The 20,163-nt window shown below is 45.0% G+C and overlaps 1 protein-coding gene across 5 annotated transcripts in view; it reads left to right on the forward strand.

Annotated features, from left to right (window-relative positions):
• The first annotated feature begins 13,070 nt into the window (after positions 1–13,070).
• Positions 13,071–20,163, forward strand: part of PAN3 (poly(A) specific ribonuclease subunit PAN3) — a 119,165-nt gene continuing 112,072 nt past the window's right edge. For 3 of the 5 annotated variants that reach the window (XR_004953283.1, XR_004953282.1, XM_016151895.2), the window contains exon 1: positions 13,072–13,886. Coding sequence is in view for 3 of the 5 variants with exons in the window: in XM_016151895.2 (XP_016007381.2) it covers positions 13,460–13,886 (427 nt within the window). In the remaining 2 variants the exon portion in view is untranslated. Of the gene's footprint in view, positions 13,887–20,163 lie in introns of all 5 variants that reach the window. The other 2 variants (XM_036228394.1, XM_036228395.1) reach the window with 2 other exon arrangements.

Here is a 20,163-nt window from a genome sequence, read left to right on the forward strand (position 1 = left end):
GGTCATCTTCGACATGCTCTTTTATAGCTTGCTTTTCAAAAAATCAAATGTCCATGTTGATTTTTCTACAAAGTTAGAAATTCCATCATATGGATGAATCATAATTTATGTAATCGATCCACATTGCTGGGCATTTTATAGCTCTTTTTATTTATTTTATTAATATTCAGCAAGGTTACAAATTTTAGAACTTAGTTTTTTAAAGCTGTGGAGCTCAACTTACGAATCTTATTTTATTCATAAATCTAATATAGTTTGTCTTGAAATTTGAAACACTCATTTTTATTTGTACTTGATTAATAATCATCTTATAAATTCCAAGTATTAATTATAAATTTATTATTGAACCTCCCTAAACATTTAAGACTTTTACCAAATTCTCTTACACATTTCAAACTACAAGTCGCACATTTAGTCAATTTATTCCTCTTTAGCACTTCAAATACCTAATGAAGTCTAATCAAACTTCCAGAGTATTCAAGGAGTATTTACATGAGTAATAAGGCAAAACTTGTAGACTTAATAATCAGGTCCCCTTAAGTGATAAAACATTGATTACAAGTTTAGTTAAATATTTCTAAATATTTCACTCGAAAACGTAAGTCTATCGTTGGTGGGATTGCAAATTGGTACAGCCGCTATGGAAAACAGCATGTAAGTTTCTCAAAAAATTAAAAATAGATATACTTTCTGACCCAGCAATTGCACTTCTAGGCATTTATCCCAAGAAAAAAACAAAACTATAATTCTTAGAGATCTATGCACCCCAATATTCATGGCAGCACAATTTACAATAGCCAAGATATGGAAGCAACCTAAATGTCCATCAATAGACAACTGGATAAAGAAATTATATTTCATATATACAATGGAATATTACTCAGCCATTTAAAAAAATGAAATTCTACCATTTGCAATGATGTGGATGGACCTTGAGGTTATTATGCTGAGTGAAACAAGTCAGAGAAAGACAAATACCATATGATTTCACTTATATGTGGAAACTAAGGAACGAAAAGAACAAAATAATCAAAAATGGACTCACAAATACAGTGGACAATTTGGTGACAGAGGGAAGGGGATTTGGGGGGCTGGGAGAATGGGGCGAAGGGTTAAAGAAGCACAAATCAGTAGTTGGTAGATGGTCACAGGGGAGCATGGCAGAGGGATTGCAGTCAGCATTAATCTGATGGCAGGCGGAGGGCCAGGGGAGGGAGGGAGCAATTGGGGGGGTCGTTTTATGAACTATTTAGATGCCTGACCAATGTACCGTATATTCGAAACTAATTTAAATAAGTAATTTTTAAAAAGTAAGTCTAATATGTCAGACTCTCTGAAACATAAAATATCTCAAATTGTGAAGAAAACAAACAGTGATTACAAAACATGACAAATTGCACACCTGAAACTTACTGGATTTTGTTAACCAATGTCACCAAAAAATAAATTGAAAACAATTTAAATAAAAATAAATAATGGAAAGGAAAAAAAAAAACTTATTACAACATCTGTACAAAAGTATTAACGTTGTGATTTGGCATCAATGTTTTTACCATCCAAAAACTTATATTTGTCCTTTCCCAGACTTGCAAGTTCACTCGTCTGACTATGAGAAGCTCAGGCGGGCTGCGACCTGTGTTTGAGATCATAGGTTATAGGTCATATGTTATAGGTTATAGGTCATAGGTTATAGGCCTGGCATCAGGGGGTGAGCACCTGGGTACATCTTCCGGTCTTTATTTGGCCGATCGCTTTTTCAAACCATTTTTTGTTTAATGAAAATCCTGATGTATTCCTCCTCGTCACTGCCATTCGTTCAAAGCTATAACCTCTTACGCAACTTTTCATTTCCTGAATCGAGTTGAGGGGACATTGTACCCCACTCAGTCACTCTCATCATTCATTCGCACCTCTCCACTCGACTGTTATCATGATGAAGTCCACTCATCCACCCATCTACCCTCAAAGAACGTAGTCACCCTTGCCGCCAACGGCTTTGACCTCCATTCAGAGGTTTATTTCCATGGTTACAGCACTCGAAACTCCTGCACCTCCGAAATCTTAAATTTCAATATGTCGTGTTAATAGCAACTCTGTATCAATCCCTGGTCTGCACCTCAATTCAAATCTATTAGATGTGCGTGATTAAAAACCCGCTGGGGCTAATCTGGAAGGTGAGCTTCAGTAGACTTTTAAAGGAAGGGGAAGGAAGAACGTGGTTTGATGGACAGAAATATAAAGGATCTGTCACCAAGTGAGACGCCGGCTACGTGATGGCCATGTAGGGAGACCTTGGTGGGTGAGTCAGGCCACAGGGGAAAGCTTCTGTTGGGATACAGTGAGGGGTGACTTAGTTAGACAGAAGGAGGAGGATCAATTTTATATGAGGGATTTGACTTGAAATGAGAATTGGGAGTCATTCTCAGAGCAGCACAAATTCGCAGGTCACGGAAAAACAGCAGGAAGACTTAAACCTTGACGGTGACATGGAAGAGTCTCGAAGGGTGACGAGCCATTACGTGCCTACGGACAAAATCATTCCTCAGCACTCTGGCTATGGGTTTTTATAAAATACGAGTTTCGGAGAATTTTAGTAGTGCAGTTATGATTTTAGGGGATGAACCGTATTTTGTATGTTTCACGGTGTTGTTCCTCATAAATCATGAACATCATCCCTAAAGACCCCAGCATCCTAGCAAACAGTAAGCAAGTGTCTTCGGTTAGTTAGGATTACAATAAACACATACGTATCAAAGACATTTGATTACATCTCTAGATTATGGATAACAATTTTAAGAGAGTCACTTTAACTAGAGACTCTCCTGGCTTCAATCGGTCTCAGTGAATGAAGGCATTATTAATTGATTTTGGTTAACGTTAAAATGGGTCATGACTACCTTATTCCTTCCTGGTGGCAGGCAGCTTTTAAGATGGTCTCAAGGATTCACATCTCCTAGGATCTATGTCCTTGTGTAAAAACCTTTGACTGGAGACTGGACCTAATGCATCACTTCAAACACACAGAAAATGGGAAAAATGACATTTATGAGGCATGCCATTTACGAGGCTGGGTTGCAAAGAGATGGAAGCTTCCATCTTGCTTCTCCTTCGTCCTCTCTCACTCACTCGCACTGAGGGAAGTTTGTTACCCATCCTGAGCTTCCCCATGTGGCAAAGCAGTAATGTCCCCGGCCAAGAGCCAGTGAGGATGTGAGGCGGGAGAGTGGGAGTCAAGACAGTGACCCTCCCCGATGGGTCCTGAAGCCCTGGCTTTGATCGAAGCCTGTGGGATCCTGGGAGCCAGGAGGAATCGCCCTAAGCCACACCCTGAATCCCCACCCACAAAACCTGTGAGATAACAGGTACTCCTTGTTCTACGCTGCCAAATGTTGGGGTGATGTGTTAAGCAGCAATAGAGAACTAATAAACTCCCTTTTCTTTAGTCTCTATTCAAACCTTAATAAATAAATTGAGAAATGTAGGGAACTTGGGTCAAGCAGAAAATCATTAAATTCCACGAAGGGATGAAAAGTTGGAGAGCTTTGAAGATGAACAATGAGAATTTACTAGGAATCATATGTAAAAAATTATATATATTTTTCTATCATCAGTATAAAACTCCCTTTGGGTTGTCATTTTTTTTAGTAGGATGAATGCATTTGTGTTAGCTCATCCACGCATCAGTCTTCATAATTTGTAAGGGTCGTTCGTTTAAAATAAAATTCCTCCTCTGGATATTCCAGTCTCAATCAAGTCCTACTTTATCAGCACAGGGTGCGAGGGTAGCACCCATAGTAATGCCAAAATGGTTGTTCAGGTCTTTGGCCATCTTCACGTGGCCAGTCTGTGCCCCGCGCTGTTCTTGACGAGCCGATATTTACGGTTATCCACGGCTGCCCACGGAAACGCCGTCGTGGTCCAGGTCTGGATTCGTCTTGTAAATACTTGAACTGTGTTTGCATTTCCTAAAATTTAGAGTTACCCAAAGTAGATTTGCATACCCAAACTGTTCCAAGCATACTTAGAAGTTTTCCTATTAATAAACATAGATGAGTATCAGTTGTTACATTTCAATTCATTATGATAGATGTTAAAAGGGAGGAAGTGTAGGGTGCCGAGGAGAGACGGAACAGCAGGGACCTGATGTGAATTGGACGGCAAGAGAAGGCTTGTCCGCGGAGAGCCGAACGGAGGCCTATCGAAGGATTTGTACAGGTTTGTCAGACAAAGTGTGTGTGGCGTGTGGAGGGGCCGGGGGGCTGCATCCCGGGCAGAGGTGATGATGGCGTGTACTAAGGCGTGGATGTGGGAGTCTGGTGTCCCCAAGAGCTCCAACAGGGCCCGTGGGGCCGTGCAGACAGGAGGCGAGCTGGAGAGATACATGATAACATTCGTTCTGGGCTTTCAAGGTCATGCCCAGGAGTTTAGATACATGTTGAATTCAAGGGGAAATGATGAAGGTTTTAATGGGGTGCGATGGGGTGTGATCTGATCCTCCAGTTACAATTTCTACTTTTTACTTTTCCCAGCTGTATTGAGATACAAATGGACATGTAACATTGTGTAAGTTTAAGGCGTGATGATTTGATACATTTTGATATATTTTGAGATGATTACAATTAGATAAGTTAACACATCCATCACCTCACATAATTATGTGTGTGTGTGAGTGGGCACGCTCACGCTGAGAACATTTAAGGGCTACTTTCTTAGCAATTTTTAAACTCTAGTCCCCACGTCGAATATTAGGTCCCCTGAACTTATTCATCTCATAACTGGAAGTTTGTACCCTTTGACAACTTTTTTTTTTTTTAATGTTTGGCTGGTTTTTGGAGAATGGATTCTACGAGATGCAGTAGGAGGCTAACACAGTCATCTAGGAGAGAGGTGACAATGCCCTGAACAAGGGCCTTGGCAGCGGATGGGAAGAGGAGAGGCTGGCTGTATTTTGAAGGTAGGGAGTTAGGGAGGAGGAGTGCTTAGGATGACGCTCAGGTTTCTGCCCGAAGGAACTGGATGTTTGGAGATGCCCTTTAATAAGATGGGAAAGGCCGGCCAAGGAAGTCTGGGGAAATAGCGAGAAGGCAGTTTGAGTGATGGTACGGTTGCAACGTCCGTGAAAATTCAAGTTCGACGTCAGGTACACGTTGTGACATACACAACAAGAGGTCAGACGGAAGGTGTACGTTTGGGAGTCGCCGGCTAATAGATGTTGTTGTCGCTGATTTTTAGTTTAATTCCACCGTGGCTAGAGACTGCATATGATTTCAGTCCTTTGGATTTCGATGAGAACTGCTTTACGGATCAGCATGTGGGCAGGTTTATAAACGTTCTGTATACATTTGGAAAGAATGTATATTCTGCCATTGTAGGTACAGTGCCTAACAGGGCAAATTTATTAATCATATCTGCATTTTCTGTATCCTTGCTGATTTTGTCCGCTTAGTCTATCAGTTTTTGAGCCCGACTTCGATTGTGGATTTGTCCATTTTCTTTTTAGTTTGGACAATTTTGCATTACCTGTTTTGAGTACATATTATATATACAAGTTTGGAACTATTAAATCTTTTTGGTGACTTTAACTTATCCATACGAAATGTCCTTTGCCTCTACAAGTATATCTTGTTGTGTCTGAGTTATAAATAATTTACCAGCCTTTATTTATAATCAATTTTTCGATTCCTGATTTTAGGGTAGCATACTGTGGTATACTTTTCAAAGATGGCTTCAACAATATCTCCCATCTCACATACTCTTCTAGAAACCACCTTCTCCTCTAAAAGGTAGAGTGGGCCCCTACCCCTTGCATCCGGGTGAGTGGATGCCTGCTTCCATGATTAGTCTGCAGCGGAAATGCTGCTGCGTGAACCTGGCGACTCGGCTGCCACGCTGCCCAGGCAGCCCGTGTTTGAGGACGAGGTGTAGCAGAACTGAGACTCTCGCCTGACAGTCCTGGGCGGTCTCCTATGTGACAACTAGCATCGACTTGCCAGCCATGTGAGTGAGACCCCTTGAAAATGGATCCCCAGCTCCTAGATAAGCGGTCTTAGCTGACTGCGTGGGGCAGAGATGGGCCATTCCGGACAAACACAACAGAAATGTCAGATTCACGAGGAGAAATCAATGACTGCTATGGTTTTCGGCCACTGAGTCTGGGCGCGATTTGTCATTCGGCAGTAGATGAGCAGAGAGTGGGTGGGGTTTAGCAGTGGTGTTCTGGATGACTTGGAATTAGTGCTCTGATCTGATTAGGTTTAAGGGTATTATTTACCCTGTTTCCACTGGTCACGGGGGCACAGGTTAACTGCGCCGTTGGATTAAGGGTTGAGACTGCACCTGGCCATATTTGGCTTTTCATGGTTGTAAATCAAAGAAGGGAATTATCGTGGTAGCTGGGTGACAGATCCTATGCAGGGGAAACTGGACTCCTGCCGCACAGATAGATAGGACAATCTTCTTGAACGCAGGAGACCTCCTGGGGCGTTCGGACCACTCCCCTGTCCAGTGACTAAAGCCAAGGGCAAACGAGGACTGCCCCTAACAGACAGGATTGCTAAAGGCCTGGGCCCTTCAGGAATGAAGGCTTGGGTCATCTCAGCCGATAAAGAGTCATGAATGGCCAAGGGCGCTTGCTGACGGTCAGCCATGACCTTGTGATCAGGCTAAAGAAACAGGACTGGAATGGCTCTTTCTTATTTCGGATTTGAATATAATTGTGTACGTTAAACACCTTCTTCCTCTCCCCTCCGAATCCCCTACATTTGTGTTAATAGTAAGTAGGCTACAGGATATCAATAGGACAGTGTGTGTGATTCAGTTAGGAGTGAGTATCAGCCAAGGATAGACAAGGAGACTGTATCCCCCTCTGTAGGGAGGGTTGCTGGTTTTACGTTTATGAAGGTCAGCTGATCATCTTCGCTGGAACCATGACTTTGCTACCATTTTTATTTTCAGGGAAAAACATTTACAGGAAGAGCGTGCATAGATACCACGTGGACAAGTCAAGGACTGTGGTGGCTTTGTGCTGTGTCAAATGAGCTAACCTGGAACTTGTATTTAGCAGAATTCGTTTCCCAGTTCGGGTCTTCATTAGCGCTGTGCGCAGGAGGAACTTGCACGTGGTTTGGAAGGTGGCAGTGGAGGCCACTGCTCCGCAAGGTGCCCTGACGGGTGTGGGGACACACTGGGGCGTGAAGCTCCCTCACCTTCTGTTTTTATGGTTCCTGGGCCAGGTGCGCACACGACACCATGATGTCCCTGACGCCCGTGGGGAACAGACGTGGCTTCCAGTTCCTCCTCACGAAGTCCAGTTGTCCTCTTAGGCTCCAGCGTGGCCTTGCTCCCGTTGGCATCCAGCGCCCGGTCCACCCCGTTGGCGAGGATGACCCAGGGTGGCTTCGGCTGACGCGGACGCCAGCGCTGCCCAGACGCCCCCGACTGGACGAGAGCGCATCGTTACGACGAGCTCCTTATTCTTCATCACTCACGGTGGTTGTACTTCTCTGATTGAACCCTGATACGCACGTCTTCCTTGTTTCTTAATCCAACCTAGAGTCTTTTTTTTACATTTTATTTTAAGAAACTTCATTTTCCATCATCTTATTTCCATTTCCTGTTTCAGAGTCCGCTGAAGAACGGCTTAAGGCCTGAGCGGGGGCGGCCGAGCAGACGGACCCGCAGGGCGCCTGCACGCCTCCGCTGGCCGAGCAGCGAACTTTCCTCTGGTTTGCATTCGGGCAAACATCCAAAGTCCGAACTGAACTGTTTCCTTGCTCTGTATTGGGCGAAGTGAGGGGGGTTAACAGACTGTGCGAAAGACAGTTTCTTGCTTTGGGGGGCATCGTTTTAATTTCACTAATGGCGTATCTTATTAAGATTCTTGCTTTGACGGAAATATATTTCTTTCCAGCGAGTCTCCTGATTTAAAGCTTTTCATCAGAGTATAAACTTGAAAAATCTGCACTGAAACAAGTATCTAATCTTTGAAATAGTAAAATCGATTATTTATGTTGAACATTATTGAATATAGAACGATCAGATTTAAAACTATGATCGTGAGCATATCATATGTAGTAGAAATATTAAAGTGACTTTCTGGGGTCAGGGTGCCAACGGAAATGGTGGCAGTGGGCTGTGCTCAGGCAAAGATACTTCTGGAAGGCTGGGCTAGCTGAATGGGAGCATAACAATGATATGCTTGGTTATCGGGGTTATTTCCAAATGACAATTAATATTAAAATCATATATTCTCACGGAAATATAATACAAATGAGAGTCTCTAAGTCCTTAGAAACTTGTAAAGTAAGGTAGCACACTGCTTTTGGTACCACGAAGGCTCAAAAATCTGTACAACATACACAAGTATGTTAAGTATGATGACGGTGACAAAAGGTCTCGGATACTTGAAAAAATCTCTCAACATAGCAGGTATTTCTAAGTGCCACGATAGGAAGGCTTTGTTTTAGCGTACCAAAAATGTGTCAAAACCAGGTTAACACTGGGCAGTTGCTAATAGCTTTGTATAGAATTACAGAGCAGAATGTAGAGCATGAGATGACAGAGAACTTTATGAATATACAAGACATATACATATAAAGGCAGTTTTGAACTTCATTTCTGGGACTCACTCATCTATATGCAGTTTCCACTCTAGTATTCTGACACTTAATAACACAATTGCCAACCAGCCACTCGGAAGATGTGACGTTCCCGCCCTCCGCCCCAGTTATTGGTACTTAATACAAATTAATATTAACATTAGCTTTTAGCAATCTATTGCTTGGGGAATGTTGCTGGAAGCCGCCCAGACAAAAAGTAATTCTCACACTGCATCCCAAAGCAAACATAATTGATGCATTATTTGCAGTTTTGAATATAATCTTCATTAGCATGAGAATGACTCAGAGTTGAGTAAAGATTTATTTCCAGTTAAGGATACTCAAGCATGAGCCTTTCCTAGAGACACACCTACTATAGGAGAACGCAGTTGCCTACAAAACGTGTTTTTAGGAGATACGCAAAGCAAGAAAAGTAAGACCCTTAGATAATTTTTATCTGCATCATGTCTTTTCCATTCAACGATAGGTCTTAGACAATAATGGCACACACGTCTATCTTCCTGTGAACACTTCTAAGATTCCAACTGGACTAATTATCAACGACGCCTCAGAGGAACATTGTTCTGCATGCCTCCTTGAGCACAAAAGTGTTTTTCTAGGGTAGATAACTAGAGTGGCATTGCTGGGGCACGGGGTGTGGATATTTAAAATTGCATAGATATTGCCAAATTGCCCTCCAAAGTAGCTGTGTCAGCCTGCCCTCCTCCCAGCAGTGTTTGTTTCTGGGATTTTCATTTATTTTTATTAAATTAATTAATTATTTACTATGTTCCTGGGATTCTGAAAAACAAAAACGTTTTTGGTTTTGATGACAAAAGGTTCACAACGGAAAGGAAGGGATACCTTAAAAATTATTTAAGGGCGGAACTTTACAGAGTCACACAGTAAGAGAGGCGAAACAGAGAAGATGCTGGAAAGGGAAGGACTAGATTCCTGAGGGAGCGCTAGGGGAGGCTCAGAGCACGAGAGAAAAGCTTAGTCCTGGATGGAGGGGCTCCTGTTCTAATAAGTCAGGGCAGCGTTTTCTTTTCATGGCTGCATTAAGTAGAAAGCAGAAGGTTTGGGATGAGGGGATGGAAGATCGTGGGCAGATTTTTAAATGGGTTACACAGGGAAAACGGGAAGGCGTGCGTCTCTTGAAGCGTGTTCAAGGAACACTGACTCCACGAGGTGACTAGAGCGAAGTGTCCTGTAGTAAAAACTTTTTTAAATTTTGCATATTATATCCTGCTTTTAGAGAATTAAGACATATCAACACAGTAAAGGCTCTGAAAAAGATTTGAAGTAAATAAAGTTGTTTACCTGTTTTCCCAACTTTCTCACCAACAAAACTTTTTTCTTTGTGGAATGCCAATTAAGACTGTCGAGCCAGTCTTCCATGAAATATACCTTGAGAAACATGGCACAAGCAAAAATTCGAAGAAATGGCCAGAGTGTCCAGCTTGTCTTCATAAAATTTATTTGAAAACAACGAAACCAAAAACACAGACTAATTTAACATCCGTGTACTCACTCCTCAGAATTAAAACATTAAGATTAAGTTCCAGTAAATTTCGATACTTTCACAAATTTGAAAAGTAGAAGAAAAATGAGAAAAACCAACTCTGACATCTTACCACCTTAGTAAAACTACTGTGTTTTGAGAAAGTTACTTTAATTTGTATATTAGTTTTTTTTTACTGTTTACATCATTACAATAATACAGCATACATAATTTTGTATGTTAAATATTTACACTGTATCATAGCAGTAGTGTACAGCTATCATTTTTAATAGCTGCATAATATTCCAAGTAGTAAGTCTACAATTTAGCCATTCTCCTTGCTTTTAGAATTCAGGTTGTCTCGTTTTTTATTTTTTTGCAATGAGCACAATGGAGCATAAAACTTATTTATAGTTATTTGCATAGGATTTATTTGCCAAGTAGATAATAGCTTAAAGGTTTGTGAAAATACACTGCTCACTTGCTTGAGGAGCGAGAGACTGTATCATCAGCGATGCATTAAAGTATCCGTCTGCTGTTTTCCCCAATTCAATTCAGGTTTCGTTTGTTAGTGTGTGTCAATTTTTCCGGCCAATAGAGAGTTACAAATCCTAACCTGTCATTTAGTGAATTATGTATCCCCACTGGTTTTGTAACACATTGTGATCTGCTAAATGTGCTACGTATTTCTTCATCTGGGTAAGAGATAACATTCTTTTCCTCATAAAAAGAGTCTAAGGACAGAACCCAAAGGAGGGCTGTAAAGACCATGCTGACATGTATTGATACCATATTGTTCAAAAAGCTCCAAAGCCACTTTGTTGACACTTCCATTACAAGCAATAAAGTGTACCGAAGTCGCCTAACTCTAGTTTTCTCCATCTTGTTCACCAGGATTTAAGAGAAAACTTTGGCAAATTGAGGGGTGACTTATCTTTGCATTTCTCTCATCATTCCCAGTAACTCCTGAGGGCACATGCTATATCTTACACAGTTTTGTATTTAGGAGCCTAGCAGAGCACAGGCTTGGTACATAGTCCATGGCAGATTTTCATTAAGGGTTTGTTTAATGATATGCTAATTTGGCATGAACTTAATGAACCGCTGTTGTCTCACCACAGACACCATTTTCCAAGCCATCCATAGACGCGTATGTTCATTTAGAGATGGCAAAATGCGTAATGGAAAGAGCACATGTTTTGTGAGTGGAAATCCTGAATTTACGTCCGGGCTTTGCATTTCACAAGCTGGAAATTTTGCCTAACTCCAGGCCTTACTCAGTTTGCTCATCTACAAAACGGTGATAACCCATCTTCTTTACTTTCCTCATAGGATTCTTACAGGGATGGAAAGTTTTTTTCCTAAGGGGAAATCTGATTATGTCCTTACTTGACTTTTCAAAACCCCGTAATTTCCCTGCCTACGATTAGTGACAGTACTACTAATAGCAATAGCTATAATCTACTGAATTCTTACTAAGCATAGGACGCTTTACACACTGTTAGTTTATACTTTATGACGTAGGTGCTATTTGATCTGCTTTACAGATAAGGCACAAAGAAGTGAAGCAACTCACCCAGAGTCACACAGCTATCAAGTATAGGTGCTGATTTAGAGACTCAGATCTGTCTGAATTTAAAAGATGTTCTCAACTCCTGCTGTAAGGTATCAACATTCTCCCTAAAGTGGAACATCTGTTCGATCTTCTAACAGCCAACCTGATAGGTCTGCACTGTAGACACTGGTTTATAATCACCTGGGTACTTTCTGCCTCCCCGGGGAACCAGAGGGTAAACAAGGACTCGGTGAAGACCTAGCTCCTAGCACAGTTCCTGGTCCATGTAATGGGCATTAATGAATATTTGTCGAATAAAGAAACATGGGGAAATGTTTTTAAACGAAGATGAAATACAGTGTTATTTTCGAATTTAGCCAAGGAACATCGCCAGGCTTACCAGTCTGCGGTCTATGGAATCCACATTTCCCCCTTTCCGCAGTGTGACGCACTTGGCTTATAACCATTCTTCTGTGACCTGTTCGCCACAATTCCTTAAATACTGCCAGAAAACATTCCCCCTTCATAATTGCAAAACGGCTTTCGGAGAAAATATTTTACAGAGGAAAGAATGAACATGTTAAAATTACTTGTCCCTTTATAAAGATTTTTTAAAAGTCCTGGAAACTTTTTTTTTTTGTAATATAGCAGGGCAAACCGTCAGAGATCGCTGAGCAAAAACTATGTTTTAAAAATGAATTTAAATCAAGACAAAGCTGACGGAAGAAAAGCAAACTCGTACATTCATAAATGAGACCCCCGTGTGCTTGCCTAGGCCGTGCTGTCGCAGGTGGCATCTTATTTTTCATATTTTACTGAAGGCTTTCAAGAACATAAATGCAGAGAACACGCGCACTGAACCCTTTTTTTTTGGGGGGGGGCGGTTCAGCTTTTCCATCAAATGCCCAGACATTAAGGTGATCGCAGCTCTCGTCACCTTCGGAGGGACAGGAAAAACGGCAGGGTGGGGAAAACGAGGGAGAGAAAGCGTGGCGCACAGGGCGAAGCTATTCGAACGGAACGCCGCGGGCTCGGGCTCCGTCCCCAGGTGCGGCCCCTAAACCCAGGACCGCTGGCATTCGGCTCACGTCGTCCCTCCCGTCCAGAAACCGACCTCTGGCTCCCTACGTACGAGGCTGCAGCCAGGGAGGGGGGCGCTCGCGTCGTGAGAACGGCGCCGCTCGAAGGGGCGTCCGGCGGGGACGGGGATGGGGATGAGGACGGCGATGATGCTGAGGACGGTGGTGATGCTGAGGATGCCGCGGCCGCCGCCCTCCCGCCCGCTCCGGGCGCCGGACGCCGCGCCAGGCCCCGCGCGGCGCTTCCGCTTCCCACAAGCCCCCGCGGCGCGGCGCGCATGCGCGGCGGCGCCGGCCGTCTCAGGAAGAGGAAAATGGAATAAACAAGTCGGCGGGCCCCGCGCGCGAGAGAGCGAGTGGAGGCAGAATTTAAAAATAAACCGGGGCCTCCGCCCTCCGCGCCCGCCCGCGGCCGCCACCGCCGCCCCGCCCCTGGCCCGCGCCTCCGAACTCCCCGTCCGGGCCCGCGCGCCCACCCCGTCGTCCCGCGCGGCCCCTTTAAGAAAAGAGAACGAGAGAGTGAGTGCGAGCGAACCCCAAGTCCCCCCGCCCCTGCGGCCTGCCCCCTCCCCCCGCTCCCCGGGCGTCTCCGGCTCCCGCAGCGGGACGGGCCCGGCCGCCCGGGCTTCCGTGCGGCCCCGGCTGCGCCCCGCGCCCGCCCGCGGTCTATGGTGGCGGCGGCTCGTCGGGCGGCAGCGGAAGCCGAGGCCGCGGCGGCGTTGCCATGAACAGCGGCGGCGGCCTCCCGCCCCCCGCGGCCGCCGCCTCCTCGCCCTCCTCCTCGCTGGCGGCGGCGGCGGCGGCGGCCCCGCCGGGGGTCGGGGGCGGCCCCGGCGGGGCGGCGGCGGGAGGGAAGCTCAAGTACTGCCGCTACTACGCGAAGGACAAGACCTGCTTCTACGGGGAGGAGTGTCAGTTCCTGCACGAGGACCCGGCCGCCGGGGCCGCCCCAGGCCTCGGCCTCCATAGCAACAGCGTCCCCCTGGCGCTGGCGGGCGCGCCGGGCGCCGGCTTTCCGCCCGGAGCGGTGCCGGGCGGGGGCGCCGGGCCGCCGCCGGGGCCCAAGAAGCCGGACCTGGGGGGCCCGGGCGCCGGAGCCGCGGCCGGCGCAGCAGGCGGCGGCGGGATCCTCGATGGACCGCGGCTGGCAAGTGAGTGCGGGCCGGGCTGGGAGCGCGGCCTCGGCCCCGGGGCGGCGGCGGACGCGAGGCCTGGGGCCGGAGGGGCCGGATGCGGCCCTGCGGCCGGGCGAGGCCTAGGCCGGGCGCGATGCCGCCCGCCTCCTTCCTGCTTCCCCTCCCCGCAGCCCCGGGGGCGCCGCGGGCAGAGGGCGCGCCGGGCGCCCGGGGACGTGGGTGGGTGGGCCGGGGGGATGCGAGTGGGGGCGGCGAGGACGGGGGAGGGGCCGTGGCGTGCGTGGTGTGTGTGTGTGTGTGAGTGTGTGTGTGAGTGTGAGAGAGAGAGAAAGGGGGTGTCGTTTCCGGGGGGTGTGGAAAGGGGCCGGCTCTGCGGGCACATGTGTTTCGCGTGCCCGTGTGCAGCGGCGCCTGCCGAGTGTGGAGGTCCCCGGGTGGGTGGGTGTGGGGAGGGGGCGGGCGGCGAGGGGCGGGCTCAAGGCTTCGCAGGGAACAGAAAAGTTTGTCTAAGGCTCAAGCGGGAGAGGTTTTCCCAGGCAGGACATGCTTTCGAAGGATTAGGGGTGAACGGACAGCAGCTTTGACAGTGTGTCAAGGTTTAGTCCAGGCTTTGGAGTAGGAATTCCGCCAAGACTTGCGTGTCAGCACAGCCTCCTTCCAAGCTGGGAGAAGTTCGCTGGGCGCCAGTAAGGCTGACTTGTCTAACTTTGTGTGCAGCGCAGTCTGAGCGTGGAGGCTGCAAAGCCCGTCGTGTCCAGCGAGCGTTTGTGTGTGGCTTAGCGCTTGAGTTCGGAAGTCAGGGCCGCGTGTGTTTCTTACAGTCATTGGGCATCATCGTTTGATTCGGCGCTTTTTAGTTGTTTATGAGCAGAGTTTACACTTATGATAAGTGTTTTCATATCATCTGCTTTACAGGATATTGCCCTTAAGGAAACAGGACAGCAGGTGTCAGATTTTCCTTTTCTGCTTCTGAATATATTGAGCATTCCTAGACCAAGTGGGAAAGTCCTACCTTTTGGTGAATTCTGAACAGTTTTTGATCGTAAAACAATTTGATAGGCAACTTGGAGGTCAGAACACTTTTGTCTTTTTTTTTTTTTTTGAGCTACAAATGCATTTGATGTTGTAGCATTTATTTGTTCTTTGAGGATTATTAAGTGCCTTCCTAGAGATTGTGTGTGTGTGTGTGTTTAAAGATTGTGTTTCTTTTGCTGGGGTGGCTCGACTTTAATGCGGATGTATTTGGTGAGGTTGATAGGCTAAGAAGATTAATTTGTTACTTAAAATGTTTTGTCACAAATGGTTATGTTACTGGTGGAATTTTATCACTTTGAGAAGCAACTTTGCGTTTTCAAGATAAATTTGCTGGTGTGCGAGTTGTGGCTGAAATTAAGAGTAATGTTTGAGTAGTAAGCAGTGAAATTGAACAGTAGTTCTGTTACTTACAGAGAGCCACTTTACAAAGTGCTGGTATTCGATTGAACATTTGATCTTTCTAGGATTCTCTAATCACAGAGTAGTAGATTCGGTACATGAAAGCTAGCTAAAGATGGGAGGCGGAGGAAAAATGCTAGCAATGGCTCATTTCATGTCTCACAGAAGGAAAATAAGGCTATAGGGCCTTGAGAGGACAAGCATTTATGCTAAGAAGGCATTTTACAGTTCGCAGTTGCGCAACAGTTACTTGATGAAATAGCTGAGTTCTGTATCTGGATTATGTGGGACCCGCTTTAATTTGACAGGGTGAAGCCTAAGGCTCCTCTTTTGCACCGTAGGCTCCTTGGTGACTCTCAGTAACCTAGATGCGACTCCTTAGGAGGGAGAGAAAACTGCCTCATGTCAGTAAGTGGCGAGTAAAATTGCTCAGGGGTCAGGGAAAGAGGATCGTGTTGGTCACTTAATGGCTACTTTGAACTTTTACACCCAGTTCATTTTTCGTCTGCTTTTTACCTTTACTGTTATCATACGTCGTGCTTCATCTTATACTAGGTTTGTTGAGTAAGTGTGTGAGGCAATAGAGGCCGGTCCCAGATGGCAGCTTAGGAGGCGGCCGAGCTCACCGCCCCCCCGCCCCCCACGAACACACCCAACGTACATCTCCGTGTAGAGCAGCTCCTGGGGAGAGACAGCTGAGGGCTTCTGCATAACAAGCGGCAGAGGGGGAGGGGGGTTAGATCGAGATCGAGGGAGATCGAGGGAGATCGAGGGAGATCGAGGGAGATCGAGGGAGATCGAGGGAGATCGAGGGAGATCGAGGGAGATCGAGGGAGATCGAGGGAGATCGAGAGATCCCAAGATCACCTAGAGGAGGTTAGGGAGCCTCGCGCGCTCTCCGGGATCTGAGGGAACCTCCAGGACCGGAGAAACCAGTGAGCGCCGTTGCTCACATTCTCCTTCCACCTGGATAGTGCAGGTGGGAGCCCTATCCAGGTGCCCTGCTGACGTGCAAGGCAGCAAGTGTGTGTTCCCAGCCACCCCTCTTGGAGGAACAATGGGGCAAGGTAGACTGTGTGCCCCTGACACCCCCACCTCCCCACACACCTGGAACGTGATTTGGCGGGTCACACGGGGCACTGCAGTGCATGTCCACCAGGCTGCCTCACCGGGATTAACATGGCGCTGAAGCGCAGGGCCACCCGCCTGCTCTGCCCAGAACCCGTTCTGGCGGAGGACAGCTGGAACGGTAGCCGCCGTGCGTGTGGGCACACAGGCTGCCCACGCCGGACCCTTCTTCTAGCCACAGGGCACCTCCAGCACCACGGGTGCCTCCCCAAGCCACCTGGGTCACAGTACACAGAGGCTGCTTCTATGCAAGACCCCTTTTGTAACATTGGGAGAGCTAGTGATTTCATCTAATTCACAGGAACAAGCACAGGAAGTCAAAAGAATGAGAAGCCAGAGGAATATGCTCCTGATGAAGGAATGAGAAAAAACCGTAGGGAAAAAACTCTAATGAAACAGAAATAAGTAATTTGACTGGTAAATAATTCAAATAAACAGTCATAAGTAAACCCACCAAACCTGAGTGCGGAATAGAGGAGCTCAGATTGTCAACAAAGAGAAAATGTAATAACCGACCAATCAGAGCTGAGGACACAATGCCTGAAATGCAGATACATTTGAAGGAATCAGCAGCAGATTGGATAACACAGAAAAGCGATTACCCACCTGGAAGCTCGAGTAGCGGAAACCATCCAATCAGAACAGCAAAAAGAAGAAAGAATTTAAAAAAATGAGGATAGTTCAGAGTCCTCTGGGGCAACATCAGGTGCACTAACATTCTCATTACAGGGATCCCAGCAGGAGAGAGAGAAGGGGACAGAGTGTATTTGAAGAAATATGGCTGACAACTTTTTTAATTTGGGGAAGGAAACACATTTAGGTCCAGGAAGCCTGTAACCCAAAAAGACCCACACGAAGACACTGTAATTAAAATGGCAAAAGTTAAAGAGATAAACTTGAAGGCAGCAAGAGGAAAACAAGTCACATACAAGGGACCCCCCCGCACCCCCTCCCCCATAAGGTTAATAGATGATTTCTCAGCCAATACTTTGCAGGCCAGAAGAGAATGGCAGGAGATATGCAAAGTGCTGAAAGAAAGGGACCCACCGCCTGGAATACTCTGCCTGGCAGGTTAGTCAGAGTTGACGGGGAGGAAAAGAGTCTCACAGACAAGTGAGACTTAGGGTTCATCACCACTGAGCTGACTTTACAAGAAACGCTAAAGTATCTGTAAGTAGCAAGGCCAGAACCAGAAATAAGAAAATACATGAGAGAAAGAAATCTCAAGGGTAAAGGTAAATATAGAAAAATCATGGTGAATCAGCTTCTTAAATAGCTACCATGAAAATTTAGTTAACTAAAACTACAATAAATAAGGGATATACAAGACAAATAGATCTAAAATATGATGTCAAAGGCATAAGTGTGGAGGGGAAGTAAAAATGTAATGTTTTCAGAATGTGTTTGAATTTAAATGTCTTATCAGCTTAAACTAGACTGGTACAAATGTTGATAGATATATATGAACCTCACAACCCAAAAACCTGTAAAAATACCCAAAAATCAAGAGAAAAGAACCCAAACAAAACACTAAAGAAAACAAGCAAACCAAAAAGAAAGAACTTGAAAACAAAAACAATGAACAAAATGGCAATGTGTCTACCTATCATTAATTAAGTGTAAATGGACTAAATACTATAATCAAAAGGCATAGGGTGACCAAATGGAGAAAAAAATAAGACTCATCTATATGCTGCTTACAAGAGACTTATTTCAGATAGACACAGATGGAGGCGAAGGGATAGAAAAAGATACTCAATGCGAGTAGAAATGAAAGCTGGAACAGCAGTTCTGATTCAGATGCTCCCTGATTTCACACAGTATTACAAAGCTGTAACCATCAACACAGCAAGTTAACTGGCGCAAAAACAGACCCATAGACCGGTGGAACCAGATGGAGAGCCTAGAAATAAACCCTTGCTTATATGGCCAGTCTTTGACAGAGGAAGCAAGAATGTGGGGGAATGACAGTCTCTTCAGTGAGTGGTGTTGGGAAAACTGGACAGATACAGGCAATAAAATGAAAGTGGACCACTCTAGTACATGACATACAAAAATAAACTCAAAATGGATTAAAAAATGGGAGACCCGAAACTGTGAAACTCCTAGAAGAAAATATAGGTAGTGAGCTCCTTGACATCGGTCTTAGTAGTATCTTTCCGGATAAGTCTCGAGCAAAGGAAATAAAAGCAAAACTAAACGAATGGGACTAAATCAAACTAAAAGGCTTCTGCGCAGTGGAAAAAAACCATCCACAAAACTAAAAGACAACCTGCTGCATGGGAGAAAATATTCACGAATGGTATATCCAGTAAGGGGTTAAGAACCAAAAAATATAAAGAACTCATGTAACTCAACATCAAAACAGAAATGACCCAATTAAAAAATGGACAGAAGACACAAATAAACTTTTTTTAAAGAAGACATACAGATAGTGAACAGACGCATGAAAAGATGTTCTGCATCACTAATCAGAGAGATGCAAATCAAAGCCACAGTGAGATGTTAACCTCATACCAGTCAGAAAAACAGGCAAAAAAAAAAAAAAACCTGAAAAAACAAAAACAATATAACAACTGTTAGGTTGTGGGTAAAGGGGAACCCCCCTCCCCTGCACACTATTGGTGGGATTGTAAAATAGTGCAGCTATTATGCAAAACAGCATGGTGGTTCTTCAAAAAATTAAAAATAGAGCTGCCATACAACCCAGCAATTCTGAGTATTTAACCTTAAGAAAATTGAAAACGCTAATTCAGAGAGATGCATGCACCCTATGTTCATTGCATCATTTACAATAGTCAAGCCGTGGAAGCAAGCTAGGTGTCCCTTGATAGATAAAGATGATGTGGTACACACACACACGGAATATTCAGCAATAAAGGAAGTTTTGCCATTTGTGACAGCATGGATAGACCTAGGAGGCATTATGCTAAGTGATGTAAGTTAGCAAAAGACAAATACTGTATGATTTCACTTGCACGTGGAATCTAAACAAAACATGCGCACAAACAAAACAAAAACAGACTCCTAGAAACAGACTAAACTGATAGTTGCCAGAGGTGGGTGGAGGGAATGGGAGCAGAAGATAAGGGGACTAAGAGGCACAAACATCCAGAGAAGAAGAAAGGTTTGCCTTTAAAAAAAAAAAAAAAAGCCGAAAAACAAGTAGACGAGGCAGTTCATAGCACATTCTAAAAGGCATTGCTATTAGAAGTAATTTAAATTTTGTCAGTTGCTGACTTGATCACTGAGACAGTTTTATTTTGCTTATTTTTTTCTTTGCTGTTTAAATGTAAGATCGTGCAGTGTTTCTTTAGCTGAGAGATCATAAATTGATCTGCTCTGATAAGCTGGATCTACCTGCAGAAATACGTTGTTTGGCATTCTTCTGAGTGAGTGAGAGAGAGAGAGAGAGAGAGAGAGAGAGAGAGAGAGTGTGTGTGTGTGTGTGTGTGTGTGTGTGAAAAGTTTATATTGAGGTATACATACTTTGGGGAAAATGTACAAATCATACAAATCATACATTCTTGTAATTTTCACAAGATGAATCCATAGCTTGTAATCAGCACCCCAGAAATCCTGCTCTTGCCCCCTTCCCAGTCACTCTCTTTTTCCAAAGGTAACTACTGATTTCTATCACTACATTCTAATACTGTAGGTTCATTTTTCACTTTCTTTACGGTTTTTATGAACTTTATTGGAATGGAATCGTGTCGTATGTCCTTTTTTT

Source organism: Rousettus aegyptiacus, unplaced genomic scaffold (genome assembly GCF_014176215.1).
Source record: "Rousettus aegyptiacus isolate mRouAeg1 unplaced genomic scaffold, mRouAeg1.p scaffold_m13_p_11, whole genome shotgun sequence".
Classification (NCBI taxonomy): Eukaryota; Metazoa; Chordata; class Mammalia; order Chiroptera; family Pteropodidae; genus Rousettus; species Rousettus aegyptiacus.